General features: G+C 26.9%; 1 protein-coding gene across 1 annotated transcript; it reads left to right on the top strand.

Moving 5' to 3' along the window:
• The first annotated feature begins 12,690 nt into the window (after positions 1–12,690).
• Positions 12,691–17,124, top strand: LOC112283126 (uncharacterized). The gene is made up of 13 exons (XM_024521473.3): positions 12,691–13,173; positions 13,666–13,750; positions 14,000–14,070; positions 14,338–14,452; positions 14,822–14,901; positions 15,099–15,183; positions 15,416–15,496; positions 15,684–15,781; positions 15,918–15,968; positions 16,194–16,274; positions 16,455–16,527; positions 16,641–16,718; positions 16,939–17,124. Exons 1-13 carry the CDS (start codon positions 12,833–12,835, stop codon positions 16,981–16,983), a joined length of 1,284 nt encoding a protein of 427 aa, XP_024377241.1. The 5' UTR covers positions 12,691–12,832; the 3' UTR covers positions 16,984–17,124.
• The last annotated feature ends 2,229 nt before the right edge of the window (positions 17,125–19,353 follow it).

Below are 19,353 nucleotides of genomic sequence, written 5' to 3'. Positions count from 1 at the left end.
TATCCAAGATCAAGAAAAATCTCCTTTCAATGATTAAACTAATTTCATATGGTTGTAAGGTACAATTTGATAAGATTGGGTGCTTTGTAAAGAAATTGGATTGAGATGATGTTGCCAAAGGCTTTAAACATGGCAACCTTTACTTCATCAAGTGTAAGAAAGTGAATGGAATTGAAGTGGCTGCATTTGCTAAGTATTCATATAATCAAGATAAATTTGACATTTGGTATTGATGCCTTAGTCATTTGAATGTCAAGGGCATGAAGGAACTCCAATCCATGGTAAGTAGCTTGGATCTTAGTCAGTTCAACTATAATGCCATAGTACTTGCTTGTGAAGGTAGTATCCAATGCAAACAACAAAGGGCCTCATTTCCAAGTGGAGTTACAACATGTACAAGCAAATTGTTAGAGATTGTGCATTCGGATGTTTGTAGATTAATGAAGATACTATCAATTAGAGGAACAAGGTACTTAGTCACACTCCTTGATGATTTTTCAAGGAAAATGTGGCTTTTCATCCTCAAATCCAAAAGTGAGTGTTTTTTTAGGTTTCAGGACTTTAAGGCACTTATAAAAAAATAATGTGAGTGCAAGATTAAGGTGTTATACACAGACAATAGAAGTAAATACTTATCAAAGTCTTTTGATGAATTCTTGAAGATTTAACATATTGCAAGATAAATCTCTATTTTTTACACTCTACAACAAATTGAGTTGTTAAAAGAGCAAATCAAACTATTGTGGAGATAACAAGGAATATGCTACATGCTTAATATCTTAGATAGAAGTTTTGAATAAAAATTGTGGTGAATGTAGTATATACAAGGAATAGATGCTCTATAAGTATACTCACATCAATAATTCTAGAAGAAGTATGGAATAGGAAGAAACCTTGTATTTCATACATGATGATTTTTTAATGCATTGCTTATGCCAAGATACCATATTGTATGAAATTCGAATTTGATACAAAAGGTACAAAATATTTATTTTTTGGATATTGTAAAGGCATCAAGGCATATAGATTAATGTGTTTGGATACCAAGAAGATCATTAAAAGTCATGTTGTAGAGTTTTTAGAATATAAGCATATTTGTGAGCACTTGGAGATATGTCTAAGTGTAAGTAATAGTATATTTGTAGATACATCTTTAAATTCAATAAAAAAAGAAGAAAAAGATGATGACAATGAAGATGATGGAGGTATAAATGAAGGTGAAAATGCAATGAAGATGAACGAAAAATCCTCTACAATTTCTAGAATCAGCAATGAAGATATTAAAGATTATAATGATGATGAAGAATGCCAACCTTTCAATGAGAAAAGACAAACTTTAAATTAGAAAAAACTTAGAAGAGTGCATAGAATTTAATAAGATGAATCATTTTTAAATAGAAAGAGATATCTTTTGAGAGAAAGAAGACCATGTGATGAATAATAGAAGAACCACATTTTTCATCAAGTAAGCAAAAAACATGCCAATATAGTACTTTTTGCTGATCCATTGAATTTGTGTGATGCAATGAAATCCATAGATGCTATGAAGTAGAAAAAGGCCAGGAAAAAAGAATACAAATCACTCATGGATAATGGAATATAAAAATTAACTCAACTTCCACCAAATTGATCTTCAATTGGTTGCAAGTAGGTGTTTAAAACTAAAAACCATGCAATAGATAAAGTTGTAAGATATAAAACAAAATTAGTTGCCAAAAGCTACTCACAAGTTGGTATTAATTTCAATGAAACATTTGCTCCTATTGCTAAATTCACTACCATTACAATTATTATGGCAATTGGAGCAATAATCGACTTTGAAATACATCAAATAGATGTAAAGATAGTTTTTTTGAATAGAAAGTTGGAAGAAGACATCTATATGGATCAACCTCAAGGATTTGTTGAAAAAGAGAAATAAAACCTTGTTTGTAAGTAGAAGAAATCATTGTATAGATTAAAACAATCACTAAGGATATGGTACTAACACATTAATATGTTCTTTGTGAATGAAAGATTAATAAGAAATGAGGCTGATCATTTCTTACATGTAATACAATCAAATGAATTTATATTGATTTTTATCTTCTATATTGATGATTTAATTATATTGAGTACCACCATGAAGAAGATGGATTAGTTGAAGGCAAAGTTAGAAAAGGAGTATAAGATGAATGATTTGGAAGAGCTCCATTATTATTTAGGAATAGAGTTTCTAAGAGATTGTAGTAAGAAGACCATTATAATGAGCTAAAGCAAGTATATTGAAGAGATATTAAAAAAATTCAACATAGAGGAGTGTAAGTCCATTGAAACACATATAGAGACCAATTTGAAGTTAATGAAGCTCATGGATGAAGAGTTTGCTGAAGTTGAAGATGAAATAAAAGATGTTTCATACAAAACAACAATAAGTTCACTTATATATATATAATGGTTGGCATAAAAATAGATCTTGCATATATGATGAGTGTTGTAAGTCAACACATATCAGAGACTAGATCAATCTATTGGACAACCATCAAAAAGATTATGAGGTACTTGAAAGCCACTTTAAACTTCAAATTGTATCTTAGAAGAAATAATATTGCATTATATGGTTATTGTGATTTGGATTGGACTAGAGATGTAAATGATAGAAGATCAACAATAAAATATATATATTCTTTATTGGAGTAGGAGCAATTTCATAGAATTGTAAGAAACAACCAAAAATTACAAGGTCGACAATGGAGGCAAAATATATGGTAGCAAGTCAAGGTGCAATAGAAGCTATTTGACAAAGATGTATTTTAGAAGACATTGGACTTGTGCAATTGGAAGCAACTCCAATGACGTATGATAATCAGAGATGACTTGCTTTTGTAAAGAATCTAAAGCATCTCTCAAGAATCAAGGATATTGACATTCAACATGACTTTATAAGAAAGAAGATTGAAATAGAAGTGATTGACATGAAGTATTGTGTAAATGAAGACATACTTGTTGATTTGCTAATAAAATCATTAGTAAAGGATAGGCATCAAAAGTTGAAAAAGGCACTAGATTTAAAAGCCTTTGATAAATAGCAAAGTAGAAATGTTAAAATAAAAATAAGATACAATTATTTTTAATAAATTACTAATAGTCAAAAGGTAGTAAAAGAATGAAGGTAACTTATTAATGTGGCTGCTATGATTTGATGTGGTGGCTAGTTTAAGAAGAATCTAAGGTCAAGTTGAATGGATGAAGATGGTTATAGATGAAGTTCAACTATAATAGATATAAAATCCTCTTATAAGTAAAAGGTGTTGGAAGAGAGAGACATCTCATTCCAAACTTCTCTTATGTGCAATTATTCTGAGTTCTACTTACTTGTTTCTTATTATTATTATTTTTTTAATATTATATATAGGGTTTTTATTTTTATTTTTAAAAAATAAATTAGATTCTTGTAAATTTTTTTAAAAATAATTATTTATTATATTTTGAAATATTTTACGATTAATTTTTTTTACATAGATAAGATATATAATTATTTTTTAATATTATAATAATCATATTAACCTAATGCTTATAAAAAAATGATGATTTTTTAAATTTTAATGTAAAAATTATCAAATTTTATTTTCTTGATTATAACGATTTTTTTAAAATTATCATTTTTAATATTTTACATAATTCATATTTTTTTAGTATATATCATAAAATATATTATTTATTGATATCAATATTAACAAAGACTTTTAAATTTAAGAATTTAAAAAATTATAATATACTTTTTTTATTAAAAAATATTGATTCTTATTTTGATTTATTATTAAATTATATTTCAATCAAGTTTGATTTTATAAAAAATATATTAAAATATTAAAATATTTGGTTACTAAAAGAAATATAATTTATTTGTTGATGCCATTTTTGATTATTAATTAATATACTTATATGACTAATAAATAAAGATATTTTATTATAATGTACTCAAATAAATTTTTAATTTATTGTAATATTCAAAGATGTCTAAAATTTTTTAATTAATATTTTTAAATTTTATAAAAATAATTCTTGATCTCCTATATATATATATATATATATATATATATATATATATATATATATATAAGTATATTTTGGAAAAACTTCTATAATTTTTGGATGCTTTTATAATCTTCAAAAAAGATGTGATATAATAAAACATTAGCTACTTTTTTTTTATTATATTTATAAAAAATTAAATCATACATGAAGGTAAAATATACCTTTTAAACAAATGAATAAAATAGCTTGAATCAAGAGTTTTTTTAATCTTAAGGTGGAAAGTAAAATATACAATTATAAAGGGAAAAAAGGAACATGTTTAAAATAAATAAAAAAATGAACTTAAATAATTATACTTCTAAATGAATTATAATCTATTTTCTTAATTTTTACCAAGTAAAATAAAAAAAATCAAAATCAAAAAATATATATTTTTGATAAATTTAATAATAATAATTAAGTTTTAAAAATTAAATTCAATATAAATAAGCGATGATAATTTTAAAGATAGAAGATAAAAAAATAAAAATAAATAAAATGAGTATGTTCTACTTCAAAGATAACTTATTTAAGTGATTAAGGATTTGAGCTTTATTAAGGCTCACAGAAAATATATATGGGTGTCCAAGAGATGCCACAAAGCCTTAGTTTTATCCTCCCACCTACATCAAAGGTACTACGATCTATGTCATGCATATGAACATCTCTTCTTACAACTTCTATATTAGCTTCTAGTCATTATATTGTTTCACTAGTATAAATTATTTATTTTTAATTTTTTAACTTTTACATTCTAAACTCTATTTTTATAAAATTTTCTCTAATTAGACTTTTATAACTTGTAAACTCATTTAAATCATCATAATTGTTTAAATAATCAAATTGACTCTCTAATCTAAATAATTTTATATCTAAATAATTTAAAACCATATTTTTTTAATAATTCCACTAATTAAGATGGATTTTTAGAACTTACACCATCTCCAATATTTTAGTATCTATTAAAAAAACTTAATATTTTTTAAAAATTTATTTCAAAGTGCTTACAATAATTTTTATTCAAAAACACCATAAATATATATATGTATATATATATACAAATTAATGATTGGTATTAGACAAAGATTACAATAATTATTTTGGAGATTTATTAATAGACCTATATAGCTCATTTTTACACAATTTTAACATAATTTTTATATAAAACATTTATGTCATAAATATAAGAAGATTAGTCTATTTACAATAATTGGATCATATATTTAATAGTAATTGATGTACTTTGATATATATATATATATATATGTGTGTGTATCATTTACTATAAATTTTATATTTATATAAATTAACTATAGGATAATTCAGAATTAAATATAAGAATTATTAAATTTGACTTAGAAAAATTTGATGTTATACGTCTTTAATTTCAATCAATAGAGTCATTTATAGACTTAATGCATTAAATAAAAATTATGAATTTTTGCAATATACAATATTTTATTTATTTTTATTTTTTAATTTTTAATACTAACTAATTATATAAAAATTGAGATTTTAAATTTTTTTAATACTTCTGCAATATGAACAATGTATATGTAAGAAAATCAAAGAATGTATATATCTATACATATATAAAGAATAATCTATTTAATATATGTATATATATATATATATATATTATTTATTTACTAAAAATATATTTTTACATTATAGTAATAATAAGTACTTGAAAAAATCAAAGAATTCAATAAATATTATAGTACTTACACAAGACTATTTATAACATCTTTATATATAAATACATATATATATATATAAGAATTACTACATAATTTTTAAAAAAAAGATATATAAAAATATGTTATAAAGTAATATATCTTTTTTAGTTCCTTTTATAATATATATATATATATATATATATATATATATATATATATTCTTAAATAGACTTATAGCTTAAAATTCTACTATAGACTACAAAGACATATTATATAGTAGATCTTATCTTCTCTAAATTTATATCAAAACTAACATAAATAAATCTCATTTGAAGTATCTTTTGATTATCTAAATTATTACTTTTTCTTTTTTGAAGATTTTTCCTTTGTATTTTTTATATATGTATTGATTATACTTACAACATACAAGACATCTTTTTTACTGTACTCTATTAGATGCATGCAAATACCTATTGTAATTGCATGTGGAATACTATTGTACATTATATATAAGTTGTGAATATCTTACAAATAAAAATAATATTTACTATACAACAAAAGATTTTGTTGAAATCAATGCTTTTTAATTGAACATATAGTTTTGCTACCAATTTAGTCATATATCATATTGTTCTTGCTTTTGATACTTTTTCATTTTTTTAGTACGTTCACTACTAATCTGTAATTTATTTTAGATAAGTATACATTATCATATTTTTTTATTTTTGTAAAGAAGATCTATATATTCATCTATTGCTAAGTTTGATTAGTATTTATTTTTTCTTGTATGTCTTCTTAAAATCTATAAGATTAATCATATTTTATAATTATAAAATATTATGGTATTGATGGCCAAATAAATTAGATTTTTTTTTAAGATTATTAATTTTAATGATATTGAGTATTTTGAGATTTAGAATATTTTTAAAAATACATAGAGATTTAAGATCATCAATTTCTATACTTTAATAATATCTCTTATAAATTCATATATAAGTCTTATTTCTTATTTCTTTTTTCTTTTTATTGTTATAAAAGTTCTATTAGAAACTTTTAGAACTTTTTTTTTTTTTTTTTTTTTTTTTCTATTTCATATCAATTAATTTTGATATATTTTTAAATTTTCATTTTTTTGTATTTCAAGAGAAAATGAAAATTTGATTAATTTTCTTACAACTTCATTTAAATAATTGATGCAATTTTTACCAATCTTTACAATTTTTATGACATTCTTTAGTTATAGTATTAATGCTTCAATCAAAGACTTTTTTCATAAGATAGATGAATACAAAAAAAAAAAAAAAAAAAAAAAAAAATGCAGAAATTTTAAAATACACACACTTGGCACATAAAAATCTACTACAAGTCCCAATAGCAACAAGCTTCAATGATTACCATCAGTAGAATTAACTTCACAATTGTCATCCATACAATGATGTATATTCATATATTCTCCAATAATAGGACATGGTTTCTAATTTACAATACTAGAAGTGGTTACAACTGATTTTGCTATTGCTTGCTAACAATTGCGGTAATTTAGATATTTTTAAATATTTTTTGTATAAAATATAGCTTAAAAATAAAAAATAATCTAATTATTCTTACTATAATTTTTACATATATTATTATTATTATATATATTTTATTATAAATAGATCTATACATTTTATAATTTATTACTTTTAATAGTTAAAATAAATAAATTTCCATCTTTTTATTTAATTGGAAAAAACGTATATAAATAAAATAATCATATATATATATATATATATATATATATTTATATTTAATTTTTTTTATAGAATCTTTTTACTTTTTACATTTCTAATATTTGATATTTAATATATGAAATCAAGGTTTAGAATTTAATTTAAGTTTTTATTTTTTATTGTCTCATAGTGTCTTTTGTTTGTTATTTTGCTTCTTTCAAATATTGCCTTTATACACAAAGTCTTAATGTTTTTTTCTTATCTTCTAAAATAACATAAAAAATTAGTGATATCTATAACTTATATTTATCTTTTTTATTCAAGAAACTGATAACCAAATTCTAAAATTATGAAATTAAAAAATTCAATAACAACTGAGTTTTATTTTTATTTTTTAATTTAACATCAATACTTATAAAAGATCTTATTGAAGATGTTTAAATAACCCAACAACTTAAGACTCTTTTTTGTACATAATACATATAAATTTTTCTTTAAATATAATTAATTTATAATTAATTTATATTCTTAATTTTTTCTATTTGATATTAAAATCTTTTTTATAATATAATATAGCATTTCTTCTACAAGATTTAATTGAACCATATGTATTTCTTTTAAATTTATTTATTTTTATTTTCTAATAATCTTATAAATAGACTTTTTATTATACAATAAATAAATTTTTTGTTACATTAGTATATTTTTTATGCCATTATGTCACTTCAGTAATATTTTAATAATTATTATTAAGTGACTATATATAAAAAAATACAAATAAAAAATTACATACACAAGAAAATTGTTTAATTAAGACACAATTAAAAAAATACAAAATTTTAGTTGTATCTATAATAAACCCCCTAAAGAACCTCCTAAAGATAATAAACCTCCTAAAGAATATCCATTAGATATATTAAATTTCTACCAACTAAGATGTATATTATATTATATAATATTATTCTACTCCTTCTATAGTAAAATCATTATTTGAGGTTTTTTTTAATCATAATTTATAAACCTAAAATTTTATATCTTTAGCTATATTTTTAAAGATTATGATAGAAAATTTATTAGTAAATTATTTATATGTTTTTTATAACTTTATATGAGTTTTATTAATGCATCTTAACATAATAAATGTCTATGATAGATATGAAAATAAAAACAAATAGATATAAGTAAAATATCTGAGATAGATAATATCTTCTTCACAAAACTTCAAAGAATTTTTGTTAATATAGATTAGATCTATAGATTCTAATAAATATGCCACATGGCTAGTAAAACTTGAACCATAAGTATTTTATTTTTAAGAAGCCGTATTAATAGTAATCTATAACTTGACGCTTGGACCAAAATCTGGTAGTTCTTAAAAAGCTTCTAAAAGACCTTCTTTGTGGATACTACAAGTAGAGACAAGAGTGAGGCCATCTTCAATCTTGCAAACATTTTTCTTATATTCTAGTCTTGGTTTAAGATTCTTTAGCTTTTTTGTATTTGACAAAAATTATTTTAGTTCTTTTTAATATTATATCTATATATTTTTTCTTTACTTTCTTTATTTTTTAATAATATATAATTATATATTTATAGATTTTTTTCTAAATTTACATCTTTAATAATTTAAAAAATATATCACTCATAATATTAAAGCTTGAGAAATAATAAATTTCTTCTTTTTTTTGAGAAAATTACAATATTTTAGAGGTTGTAGATTGCTCTCTTCTAAATTAATGTTCTTAAATAAATACTATTATTTTTTCTTTCTATTTTTTCTTTCTATTTTTTGTATATAAATTTTATAATACTTATAAATTTTGGTAGATTTAGAAGAAATAAATAATGACATAGTACAAACATTAAAAAAAATAAGAGATTTGATGCTTACTATACATCAATTTTGTCTACCATCTCAACCAACATATTAAGTGATTAATGATAAATAAATAGCATTAAAAAGAAGTCCTTCAAAAATTGTACTACCTTTAGTAATTCATGCAAATATGCTAGCTAAAAAACCATAATTTTTCCTTTTTGAGAAGTTTGGTGGTATTAGATCTATATTTTGAAAATTTATCAATTAAGTAAAAACATTATTCAAATTTAATATCATAATTATTCAATCTAAGCATCTTAAGTCAAATTTATTGAAAATTTATTTATTATTTTTTTCTTATTTTTTTAAATAATAAGATCTTATATATGAAAACTTGAATTCATTTTTTGTCCATGCATAGAATACATGATGTAACTTGTATAATAACCAATAAAATATAAATTTTACAGTAAAGATAATAATTTTCATTAACTCATGTATCAAAATTTTAACAATTAATAATTGATATCAAGTAGAATATTTTTGAATTTTTTTATTATTTTCTTTTAAATTTTCAATGTGATTCAAAACATTATTGCTCAACTTGCATAATACTCAAACTTTAAATTAAACTATTGAATTTTTTATCATATACAATATTAATCTTTTAAGATTTGATGAAGAATTTGCATATTATTACCTCAATGCTTCTATTCTTTTGCAACAAGTACTTCTACCAATGAAGATATACAATTAGACATGGAAGACATGAAAATTGATACTCTTTGTTATAAATATCTTATAACTCAAGAAAAAACTTGATATTAATAAGAAAAATAATGTTTGTATTGTAAAAAATTAAAAAATGCTACTCACTCTTGTCCTAAAAAATAACAAAACCACGAAAAAAAAAATATAATTCTAAAAAATATTATGCCAAAATTAAAATTGTCCAACAACATTAGAGATTGTATTGTTGAATTCTTCTACCACATCATGTGATGAGGGTCTTATATTATCTTTTGAATCCTCTACTTGATTTTAAGCTAAACTGTATTTAAGATTTAAAAACCTTATTTGTTCTATCTTTGTATAAATAATCTCTAAGACCTTTATTTTTCTTTTTTTAAAGATAATTTTGTTATATTATAAGATATTTTTAAAACAAAAGTCAATATTGTAAATGTAGTAGTCACATTTAAATAATATTTATCTTTAGAAGATGTAATCCATAAAATTTTACTAGTAGCAATAAAAATGAAAGGTCATAAAATCTAGTAGTGTTTAATATCAATTTTTTTCAACCATTCTTATTATTTTTAAAATTATTATAGTTAAAAAAATATATAATCTTTAAGTAGATTATCAAAATTATAGTCTTATATTTTTTCTTTACTATATATATAAAAGAAATAGTATGTCTTATATAAGAGCTTGGACATTAATACAAGCTATAAATATATATATATATATATATATATATATATATATATATATATATATATATATATAAAGTATTTTTTATTTCATAAATAAATAAATAAATACATACTTGTTTAGGTAGAGGTTATTATAGAATTTTATAGCAATATAAAAAATATCGATATATATATTTGAAAAAAATAATAATAGCATATTTCCAATGCATTGACCTTATAATTGCATAAATGACCTTCATAAAAAAAGCTCAACCTTCTATTTTAAATAATTTATAATTTATTACAAAATAAACTTGTTGCTTTAAAAGAATATATTTACAAAATTCTTGCAAAGGATTTATTTGATATTCAAAATTTCTTACAAGTGCATAAGTCTCCTATATAAAAAAAAAAGACAAATCCATGCAAATTTGTATAGATTGTTGTTAACTCAAATAATTGGTCGTCAAGAATTGTTATTCTTTACCTTTACTATTGAAATGCAAGTCCTATCAATAGATTTTAATTGATGGATTGTTAAAAATATGATTTTAAATTATTTAGATATAAAATATTAAGATTAAAAATCATATTTGATTATTTCAATATTTATTAGATATTAGAAGTGTTTATAAGCCACAAGGATTTTATTAGAGATTTTTTTTTTCAAAATAGAATCTTAGTAAGTTTTAGAGAAATTTTTTAAAATTAATTTAATACTTTTGATTATTATTAAATATTAATATTTAGTCATAAAAATTATTTTTTATATTGGTCTTCTATTCTTATATTTTATTTATAAAAAAAACCTATAAATTTTATTTGGTAATTAAAAGAAGCATGAAAAATAAGCTATATAAAAAATTATTTATATAAAAAATAAGATTTGTAATTTATAAAAAATAATTTTATTATTATAAAAAAATCAAAATAATAGAAAAAAAATTACTTTATTTTGAATAAATCATTATAAAAATACTATACATATTTTTAATTTTTATTTTAGAAATTTATAGAAATCTTAAAAGAAATATTTAAAATTTTAATAAAAATAAATTTTACTACTTTGGGGGGCCATTATGAAGAAATGATGCAAGATTTAAAGCCTTCTATAAGATTTCAAGACTAATTGGGTGGTTTTTTTTAACATTATGATGAAGTTGTAAATGCAAAAAATATTAACTTTATTAATAGGAGGACCAACAACTAGTATAATCTTTGTAAGAAGGGAGGTGTATAAGTCTCATATGGATTTTAGCACCTTGGATGTAGGCAAGAAGATAAGACTAAAGCCTCATAGCCTCTCTAAAACGCCCTTTTATAATAACTGTGAGCCTTAATGAGGCTCAAACTCTTAATCTTTTAAGTACATCATCTTTAAGATAAAATTCAATTATTTAATTATTTTTATTATTTACTTCCTACCTTTAAACCTTTATAACTTACTTATAATAAATTTGATTTATATTTTTCTAAAGTCATTAGAAAGATAAAATATCTAATATCTAAAAATATAATTTTATCTTTTTTATTTTAATTTTTATTAGATTAAACTTTAGTGGACAAACTATGATTAGTTTTATAGTGTTTAATTGCTTCATTGCAATTATTTCACTTTTTTTGTGATTTTTTCTTTGTTTTATATTTCTATATTTTTTCTTTAATTTTATATTGCCAATTACAAAAATCTTTTAATTGAGACTATCTTGTAATTTAGAGTGAGAGATAAAGTTTTAAATTCAAATATGACTTTTTAATCACTTGAGTGAAGCTAAGATTTATGTTATGGTAAATCTATAAATAAATTATAATTTGATACATGTCAAAAAAAAAATGCATTATAACCATGTTCAAAATTAAACATGGATTTTTTAAATGCAATGATGTCGAACGGATGATTCCATCCAAGAAGAATCATCCACACTTGGCCACGTTCATCCAAAGGGGGCCGTCAGTTTTCCGCTCACTGCACCAACCGGGATGCCGAGAGGCTATCTTTTTGAAGCCTGCAGAAGAATTTCGACAGCTCGACGTCGTTGTTGGCGACGCAAGGGCCTTCGCAAATCTGAGAGAAGGGGGAATTGGCAGCTACGTGTGAAGTTGTTTCGGTGACAGATTTGGTGCCTCTTGCTCGGAGCTTTTGATGAGATGGAGGAGCTGGGGATCAATGCCGCAGGGGGCAGCAACGTCGCAGGCCAAGGAGCTCCTCCTCCTGCTGCTTGTGCCCCTCGCTCGCCATCGCTGCGGAAGCAGCTGTCGCCCCTGCGAGACGAGGGATCTTCGTCGCCCACAATTGTGCTGACGCCCGTCGTGGAGGCTCCGTTCGATGAGCCCATAGCGCCGTTGCCCCCGCTGGCGCCTAGTCTGCAGCCGTTGCCAGAAGATCAGCCCTTGACGGAGGACGAAGAGGATGAGGACATCGCTGATGTGCAGGAGGTGGAGACTGTGGCCTCTGCGTTCGATCGAGTGCCGCCTCGGCCATCGCGAGAGTGAGGGCTCGTTTTCTCTCTTAAATCCTATTTAATTCTGTTGTGAGATTTGAGGGTCCGGGATGTCGGTCTCGATTAGGGTTATTGCGTTGAATTCGAGCTTTGCAAAGAGGGAAATTTCTTCTCATCGAAGAGCACTCTCTTTCCTAAACGTAGTTCATGATAATCTTTAAAACGTGCAAGAACTGTATCCAATCTCGTTACACTCTTCATGGTGCTCATTTGCAGGGGAATTCATGTGCCTTCGTTGTAGAAAGGAGGTGTAGTTTATGAAACGTTGCAATCACATCAAATCCACTGTCATCGCATGATACTGGTTTCATTACGTCAAGTGTCGAGGAGCTTCATATCGATTTGGCTTCGTTACTAATATCGTGAATTTGTTTTTTGCAATTTTCTGTAGAATTTCCATTTGTCTCACTTAGAATACGGTATGAAAAATTTAAAGTTTTATTGCAGCCTGGTATATCATGTGTGCTTTTGTGGATGCAGGTCATCCAGCAGCAGGTATTCTCCGTTGCCGTGGCAGGGCCATTTTGATGAAGATAAGATGGTTGCCATACCAGATTCTGACGATGTAAGAAATGCCTTCATTCAACCTCTCATACCTTACGCTTACTGGTTTATGTTGTTTTGAGATTCTTCGTTATCGAACCTCTACTGGCCCTAGATTAACATGTGTAAATATTTACGCTTACTGACTTTGGTACCAATTAAAATGAACGAGGTCAATGCTTGTCTAACTTTTATCCTTATGCTGAACTTCTTTGGTAGGCGTCAGCCCTTGATTTTTATACTGGAGTAACTGAATTTCTCGTGGTGACAGATTTTCCACGTGTACTTGGCTGGAACTGAGGGGCCAGTTGTTTTCTGCCTGCATGGTGGTGGATACACCGGGTAAGTCGTTTCAAAAATAATAAATAAATAAATCTCATTTTAGGATCTTGATTACGAGAAAGAGATATAACATGAGTAAGACAAACTGCCTTTTTACTATATTTCTCAAAGTTCACTTAGCTAATTGTGTTGTGAAGGTATTTAAGTGCAGTTGAACTCTTATATTTTGATTGAGTTTGTAAATTGCAGTCAAACTTTCCACTGTTTCTGAGTACGTGAAATCTACTTGTATGAAAAAACGTGGTATTTTCTGCGGTATTTGTGCAGGCTCTCCTTTGCATTAATTGCAGGAAAGATGAAAGAGAAGGTGCGTGTGGTGGCAATGGACATGCGGGGACATGGTCAATCTAAAACAAGTGATGACACTGACTTGTCAGCTGAGGTATGGTCCTACACACCTTTCAATCACTTTCATTAGCTCTCTCTCGAGCGCGCGCTCTGACTCTGTTCACTTTTATAACTGCACTGACAATTTCTGGTTTCCGTTTAGTACGTTTCTTCTTCGATTAATGCTTGCTCATGGTATAAATCTTCAGTGCCATTTGCCTTGTTTCAATTACTCCCCAACATCTTGACGCTTACTAAACATTGCTAGGCAGCTGCTTGCAATGACCTCTTTTGGTTTTATTTATAAGAAGCCTCGGACTTGCTCTTATATGCAATTGTTCACTACTTTCTTGAGTACCAGATCAGACCCAGTTGCATTTAGGACTGACGATGTTAATTTTGAACCTGTGTTTTGAACTTGTAGACCCAATGTCAAGATGTTTTAAATGTTGTGTCTGCTATGTACGGAAGGGAACCTCCAGCGATTATTCTGATCGGACACAGGTTGATAGCTCTTGCAGCATTTTTGCCTTTTCGATGTACCTCCAAGTTCTCCTTATTTTTATGAAAACGAGCGGGATTTTATTAGCGCTTGCTGTACTTTGATAGCATGTGCTGGAACTAAAATCATGTGAATCAGAAAAGCGTGATTCTTGAATGGTTGCTTGACGGATCACTGAACTGTTGTACTTGATGGACAGCATGGGAGGTGCAATAGCTGTGAGAGTCGCCGCCAAACGTGCTTTGCCAACTTTAGCAGGCCTTGTTGTTATTGACGTAGTTGAGGTAAGGCTAGAGGTTTGTGTAAGTTGTAGTCACCTTTGCTACATGTGTAGAAAATACCCAAAGTTAGACACACCCTGGATTTTCTTATTTAAATGCATTTATGCTTCACATTTGTGTTTTCTTTCTCACATAATAATGCACCTGCAGATCATCATTCTTGCTGTCACCGCAATTATCACATATCCGCTTTTCAAAATCTTCCCACTTTATTTAACTTTATATGTTCTTGCAGGGGACAGCAATGGCTTCACTTGTCCATATGCAGAGAATTCTTGCGAATAGACAGCTCCATTTTCCTTCCGTTGAAAAAGCTGTAGGTTGCTCGTGTCCATAGTTCGTTTAGTGTTGACATAAAACATAGTGGGATGTTTGTTTTTGAACTTGCGTCTAATCTTCACTTTCAGTTCGTCCTTTGCAGTGTAGTTTACATTTTCTGAACGAATGTTGGTTTTCCGCTTGTTATACCATTAATCTCATTCAGTTTAGTTGGTGGATTGCAGATTGAGTGGAGTGTAAGAGGCGGTGGTTCGCTTCAAAATCCCGAGTCTGCACGTATTTCGGTCCCATCAACCTTGAAATTTGATGCTGATAGAAAATGGTTATCTCCTTCTGCATACCACTGTACCATACATTCTTAGCAGCTCATTGCCATTCAAACTTGAAGTTTCTATCACCTGTGCAAAAATCTGCATTTGGTCAGTGTCTTACTCAAATATTCTTTGCTTGTGTTACAGTTACGTGTGGCTCACAGCTCTCGAGGAATCTGAAGCTCATTGGCGAGGCTGGTAAATGTTACAGGCCCTATTAATTTTAGAAAAACGGAACTTGGGAGGCTTTTTCCTGCTGTTATAGCTTTATCTCGTGTCATGAACATTACTTTATTTATTTTCTTATCATAGACTCTTGTCAGGTTATATTCTTCTAGGTTATTACATAAGTATGTAAAGAATATTATTCGGTATGTAACGTCGCAATCTGATTTATGCATCTCTTGATTCTGTCCTCTCAAGGTATGAAGGTTTATCAGAGGTGTTTCTGTCTTGCCCAGTGCCAAAGCTTCTCCTACTGGCAGGCACTGATAGATTAGACAGGTATACATATATGTATATTCTATCTCTCTTCTGGCTTAATAGGTGGTTCAGTTTAAGCAACCACTGTTTTTGAGATTTCATTAGTGTTACCACAACGTTTTGCAGTTTTGCAGTTTGCATATGGTATTGCAGTTTAGTATATCAGGTTGGCGTTCTGCCTAAACTGTGCAACTTCTACAGATCATTGACCATTGGACAAATGCAAGGAAAGTTTCAGATGATAGTTGTTCGTCACACTGGACATGCAATTCAGGTACAACTTCCTCTAATCGTAACGAGTTGCAATTATTAATGCGGTTTGCTGATTTAGGATGAGTTTTAGGTCTATGATGTGCGTTTTGATATTGAAGGTTACTCTTGCTGCAGGAGGATGAGCCTGATGAGTTCGCAGGAGTGGTGCTTAATTTTATTGCAAGAAACCGGATTGGTACATATGGTATTGAGGTATGTTTCATGTCCAGAACCAGTTAACAGAACTTATCAGTCTGTAGATTTTGTGGTGAGCTGATCTGTGATACATTGAATGTGACATCCAAGCTTCCCTAGCTTGTGTCTGCTGACTGCATTACCATATTCGCATTTTTACTTTTATTTTTCTTGTATTGTCACGGCAGATACTGATGCCAACTGCTGATTTTGTAAATTTCTTGTTGTGTCTTTTCAGATTCCTGGCCTTCGTCGACCTGTCAGTTTGAGGTCTTCCAACTAGTAATTTGTTGCGTGAGGTTCTTACTGATAGTAACTTTTGGTTGCTCTTGTCAATCTTATTACAATTTGATTCCCTTTTATTAGATTATGATGTGATTTCATTCTTCTTTCTATCTGCCCATATATCATTTTCATGATGCAATTCTTCTGTCTTTTCCACTTACAAACTTTGATTTCTATTGAGTTTCATAAATTTTTATGCATTGATGATTGTAATACTGACCCTATTGTAGAATTTGGACAGCTAATTTCATTATAGGCTAGTATGGCAATCCTATTTTGCGTAAATGATAAATGGTATCTGTAAATGTCACGGTGACTTGCAATGGGTTGTCTTGAAGAATCACTACTTTCTTACAGATAACAAAAATACTTTCAGTTTTACATCTTTTATGGTTTCATGATTGGAGATGTTGGTCAGAGCTAGAATTACCCATTGTATAACCTATGATCAAAATAAAACCGTGTAATAGCCTTGCTAAGAAATCTAAGTAACTTGCCTCATAGCTATGAAGGGACTGCAATTATACGTAAATGGTCATGAGGCTAGTGCAGTAGAAAAGTGGTCATACAAAGAAATGTTCTCCAGATGGAGATGTCGATTGATTTCGTGACATAAGATCTCTATCCGATCCAACACAAGGTTGCTGGTGAGCATGAACTTGCCAACATGCCTTCTTTTACTTGCATATTTGTGCAACAAGTATTTTATTACAGCACTAAGTGTATTGCTAATGTCCACTTGGGATTTTAAATAGGGAAAATGTCATGTATATCCTTCAAATATGTTGAAGCATTAAGAATATCCTTGTATTCTTTATAATAGTAAACATATCCCTTAGATTTGTGATAATAGCTTATATACCTTTGTTGGTGATAAGTTATCACCAACAATCTTTGTTTAGTTGGCATTTGGGGTCTAGATAATTGGCTATGCAGATTTTGCTACTTTTCTTTTCTGGCTTTTCAAGAATCAAAATTTTTTTGTCTCTTTTTTTTTTTTTTTTTTTTTTTTTTTTCGCCAATTTTCAAACCATGCCTTGTATTGCAATTGCTTTATATTTGTTGATTAGTACATGATTATTCATTCTCAGTCTTCTTCTATATGTCTAAGTGATATATAAAGAAAATAAGATTCATATCTTCTCTCAGCTTGAGATTTATGCATTGCATCCTTTATTATTTTAAAGTTTTCATTAGAGCTACCTTTTTTGAGATCAAATTAATAGAAGTTGGATTTTTGTAATGCCACACTATTGAGAAAGAAAATTCAAGTAAAAGAATCATACAAGATTTGGTGCTTTTTGCAATACAAAATTGGATTTTGGATTTGATAGTTGTTATTACTACTACTAAGATGGCCCATGTCTAGTGCATATGGCATAATTATTGTGAATTATAAGGGAGAATCACAAGAATAACATGAAGAGTGGATTGCCAATTCCAAATTCCTAGTCACAAGACAAAAGAGTCCTCTTAATATTTTGGCTTCTAATATGGAATCCCAATGTTAATTAATAATGAGATGCTCCCCTACCAATGATTGCAAGCATAGAAACATACTTCTACTTTATTCAATCAAAACTTGAGAGCTTAGAATAAAAATGGATTCTTCACAAATAAACATTCTTCTTCAAAATATTTGTGATTATGAATAGGGAGGTATTTTGATTGTAAAAATTTGTTCTTCAAATAATTATCATTTTGTGGTTGAAAGATAATGTTATCATTTTCCATACACATGATCTTGAACCATAAATTCAAATGAATATATAATTCTTTCCATTGTAGGAATGTAAATTAGGTGTACTTAGAGTTTTGAAGGGATCTTATCCTACCATTCATGTGGAATGATTTGTTGCATCATTGTAGAAAATTGCAGACATGTCTTTCTTATATTCAATAAAAATATTGATCAAAATATATTATATTGACAAGAGTTGCAATTGCCATAATATGGTTAATCAATTATTGGTGCTTGATTATATCGATATCAACTTTTTTATTAATCAAGTCTTCTTGGTGTCAATAAATTTGCAATGTGAGGCATAGTCTACGATGAAAAAAAAAAAAAAAAAAAAAAAAAAAAACTGAGGTTAATTTTTCGCAATTTTCAAAAAGCCAAAAAAGAACACAATGAAATATTTATACTCCACAATTTGAGCCTTAGATGATGACTAAAGAAGAAATATTGGTGATAACTTATTACTATTGAGGATATATTTGCTATTACCACAAATCTAAAGCATATATTTACTCTTATCAAGAATATAATGATATTCTTGATATTTCAGCATATTTGAGAAATATACATATATATATATATATATATATATATAAATGATATTTTTTTTTCTAAAATACTTGTGAT

The sequence above is a fragment of the Physcomitrium patens genome, chromosome 6 (genome assembly GCF_059467195.1).
Source record: "Physcomitrium patens ecotype Gransden chromosome 6, ASM5946719v1, whole genome shotgun sequence".
Taxonomy (NCBI): Eukaryota; Viridiplantae; Streptophyta; class Bryopsida; order Funariales; family Funariaceae; genus Physcomitrium; species Physcomitrium patens.
This window is presented reverse-complemented; position numbering and strand designations above follow the sequence as displayed.

What these genes read in the sequence shown, in the direction of transcription:
- LOC112283126 (XM_024521473.3), top strand. Translation starts at nt 12,833, where the DNA reads ATGGAGGAGCTGGGGATCAATGCCGCAGGGGGCAGCAACGTCGCAGGC. An exon ending in ATTATTCTGATCGGACACAG is followed by an intron (nt 14,902 to 15,098) that starts GTTGATAGCTCT and finishes CTTGATGGACAG; the next exon opens with CATGGGAGGTGCAATAGCTG. An exon ending in ACACTGGACATGCAATTCAG is followed by an intron (nt 16,528 to 16,640) that starts GTACAACTTCCT and finishes CTCTTGCTGCAG; the next exon opens with GAGGATGAGCCTGATGAGTT.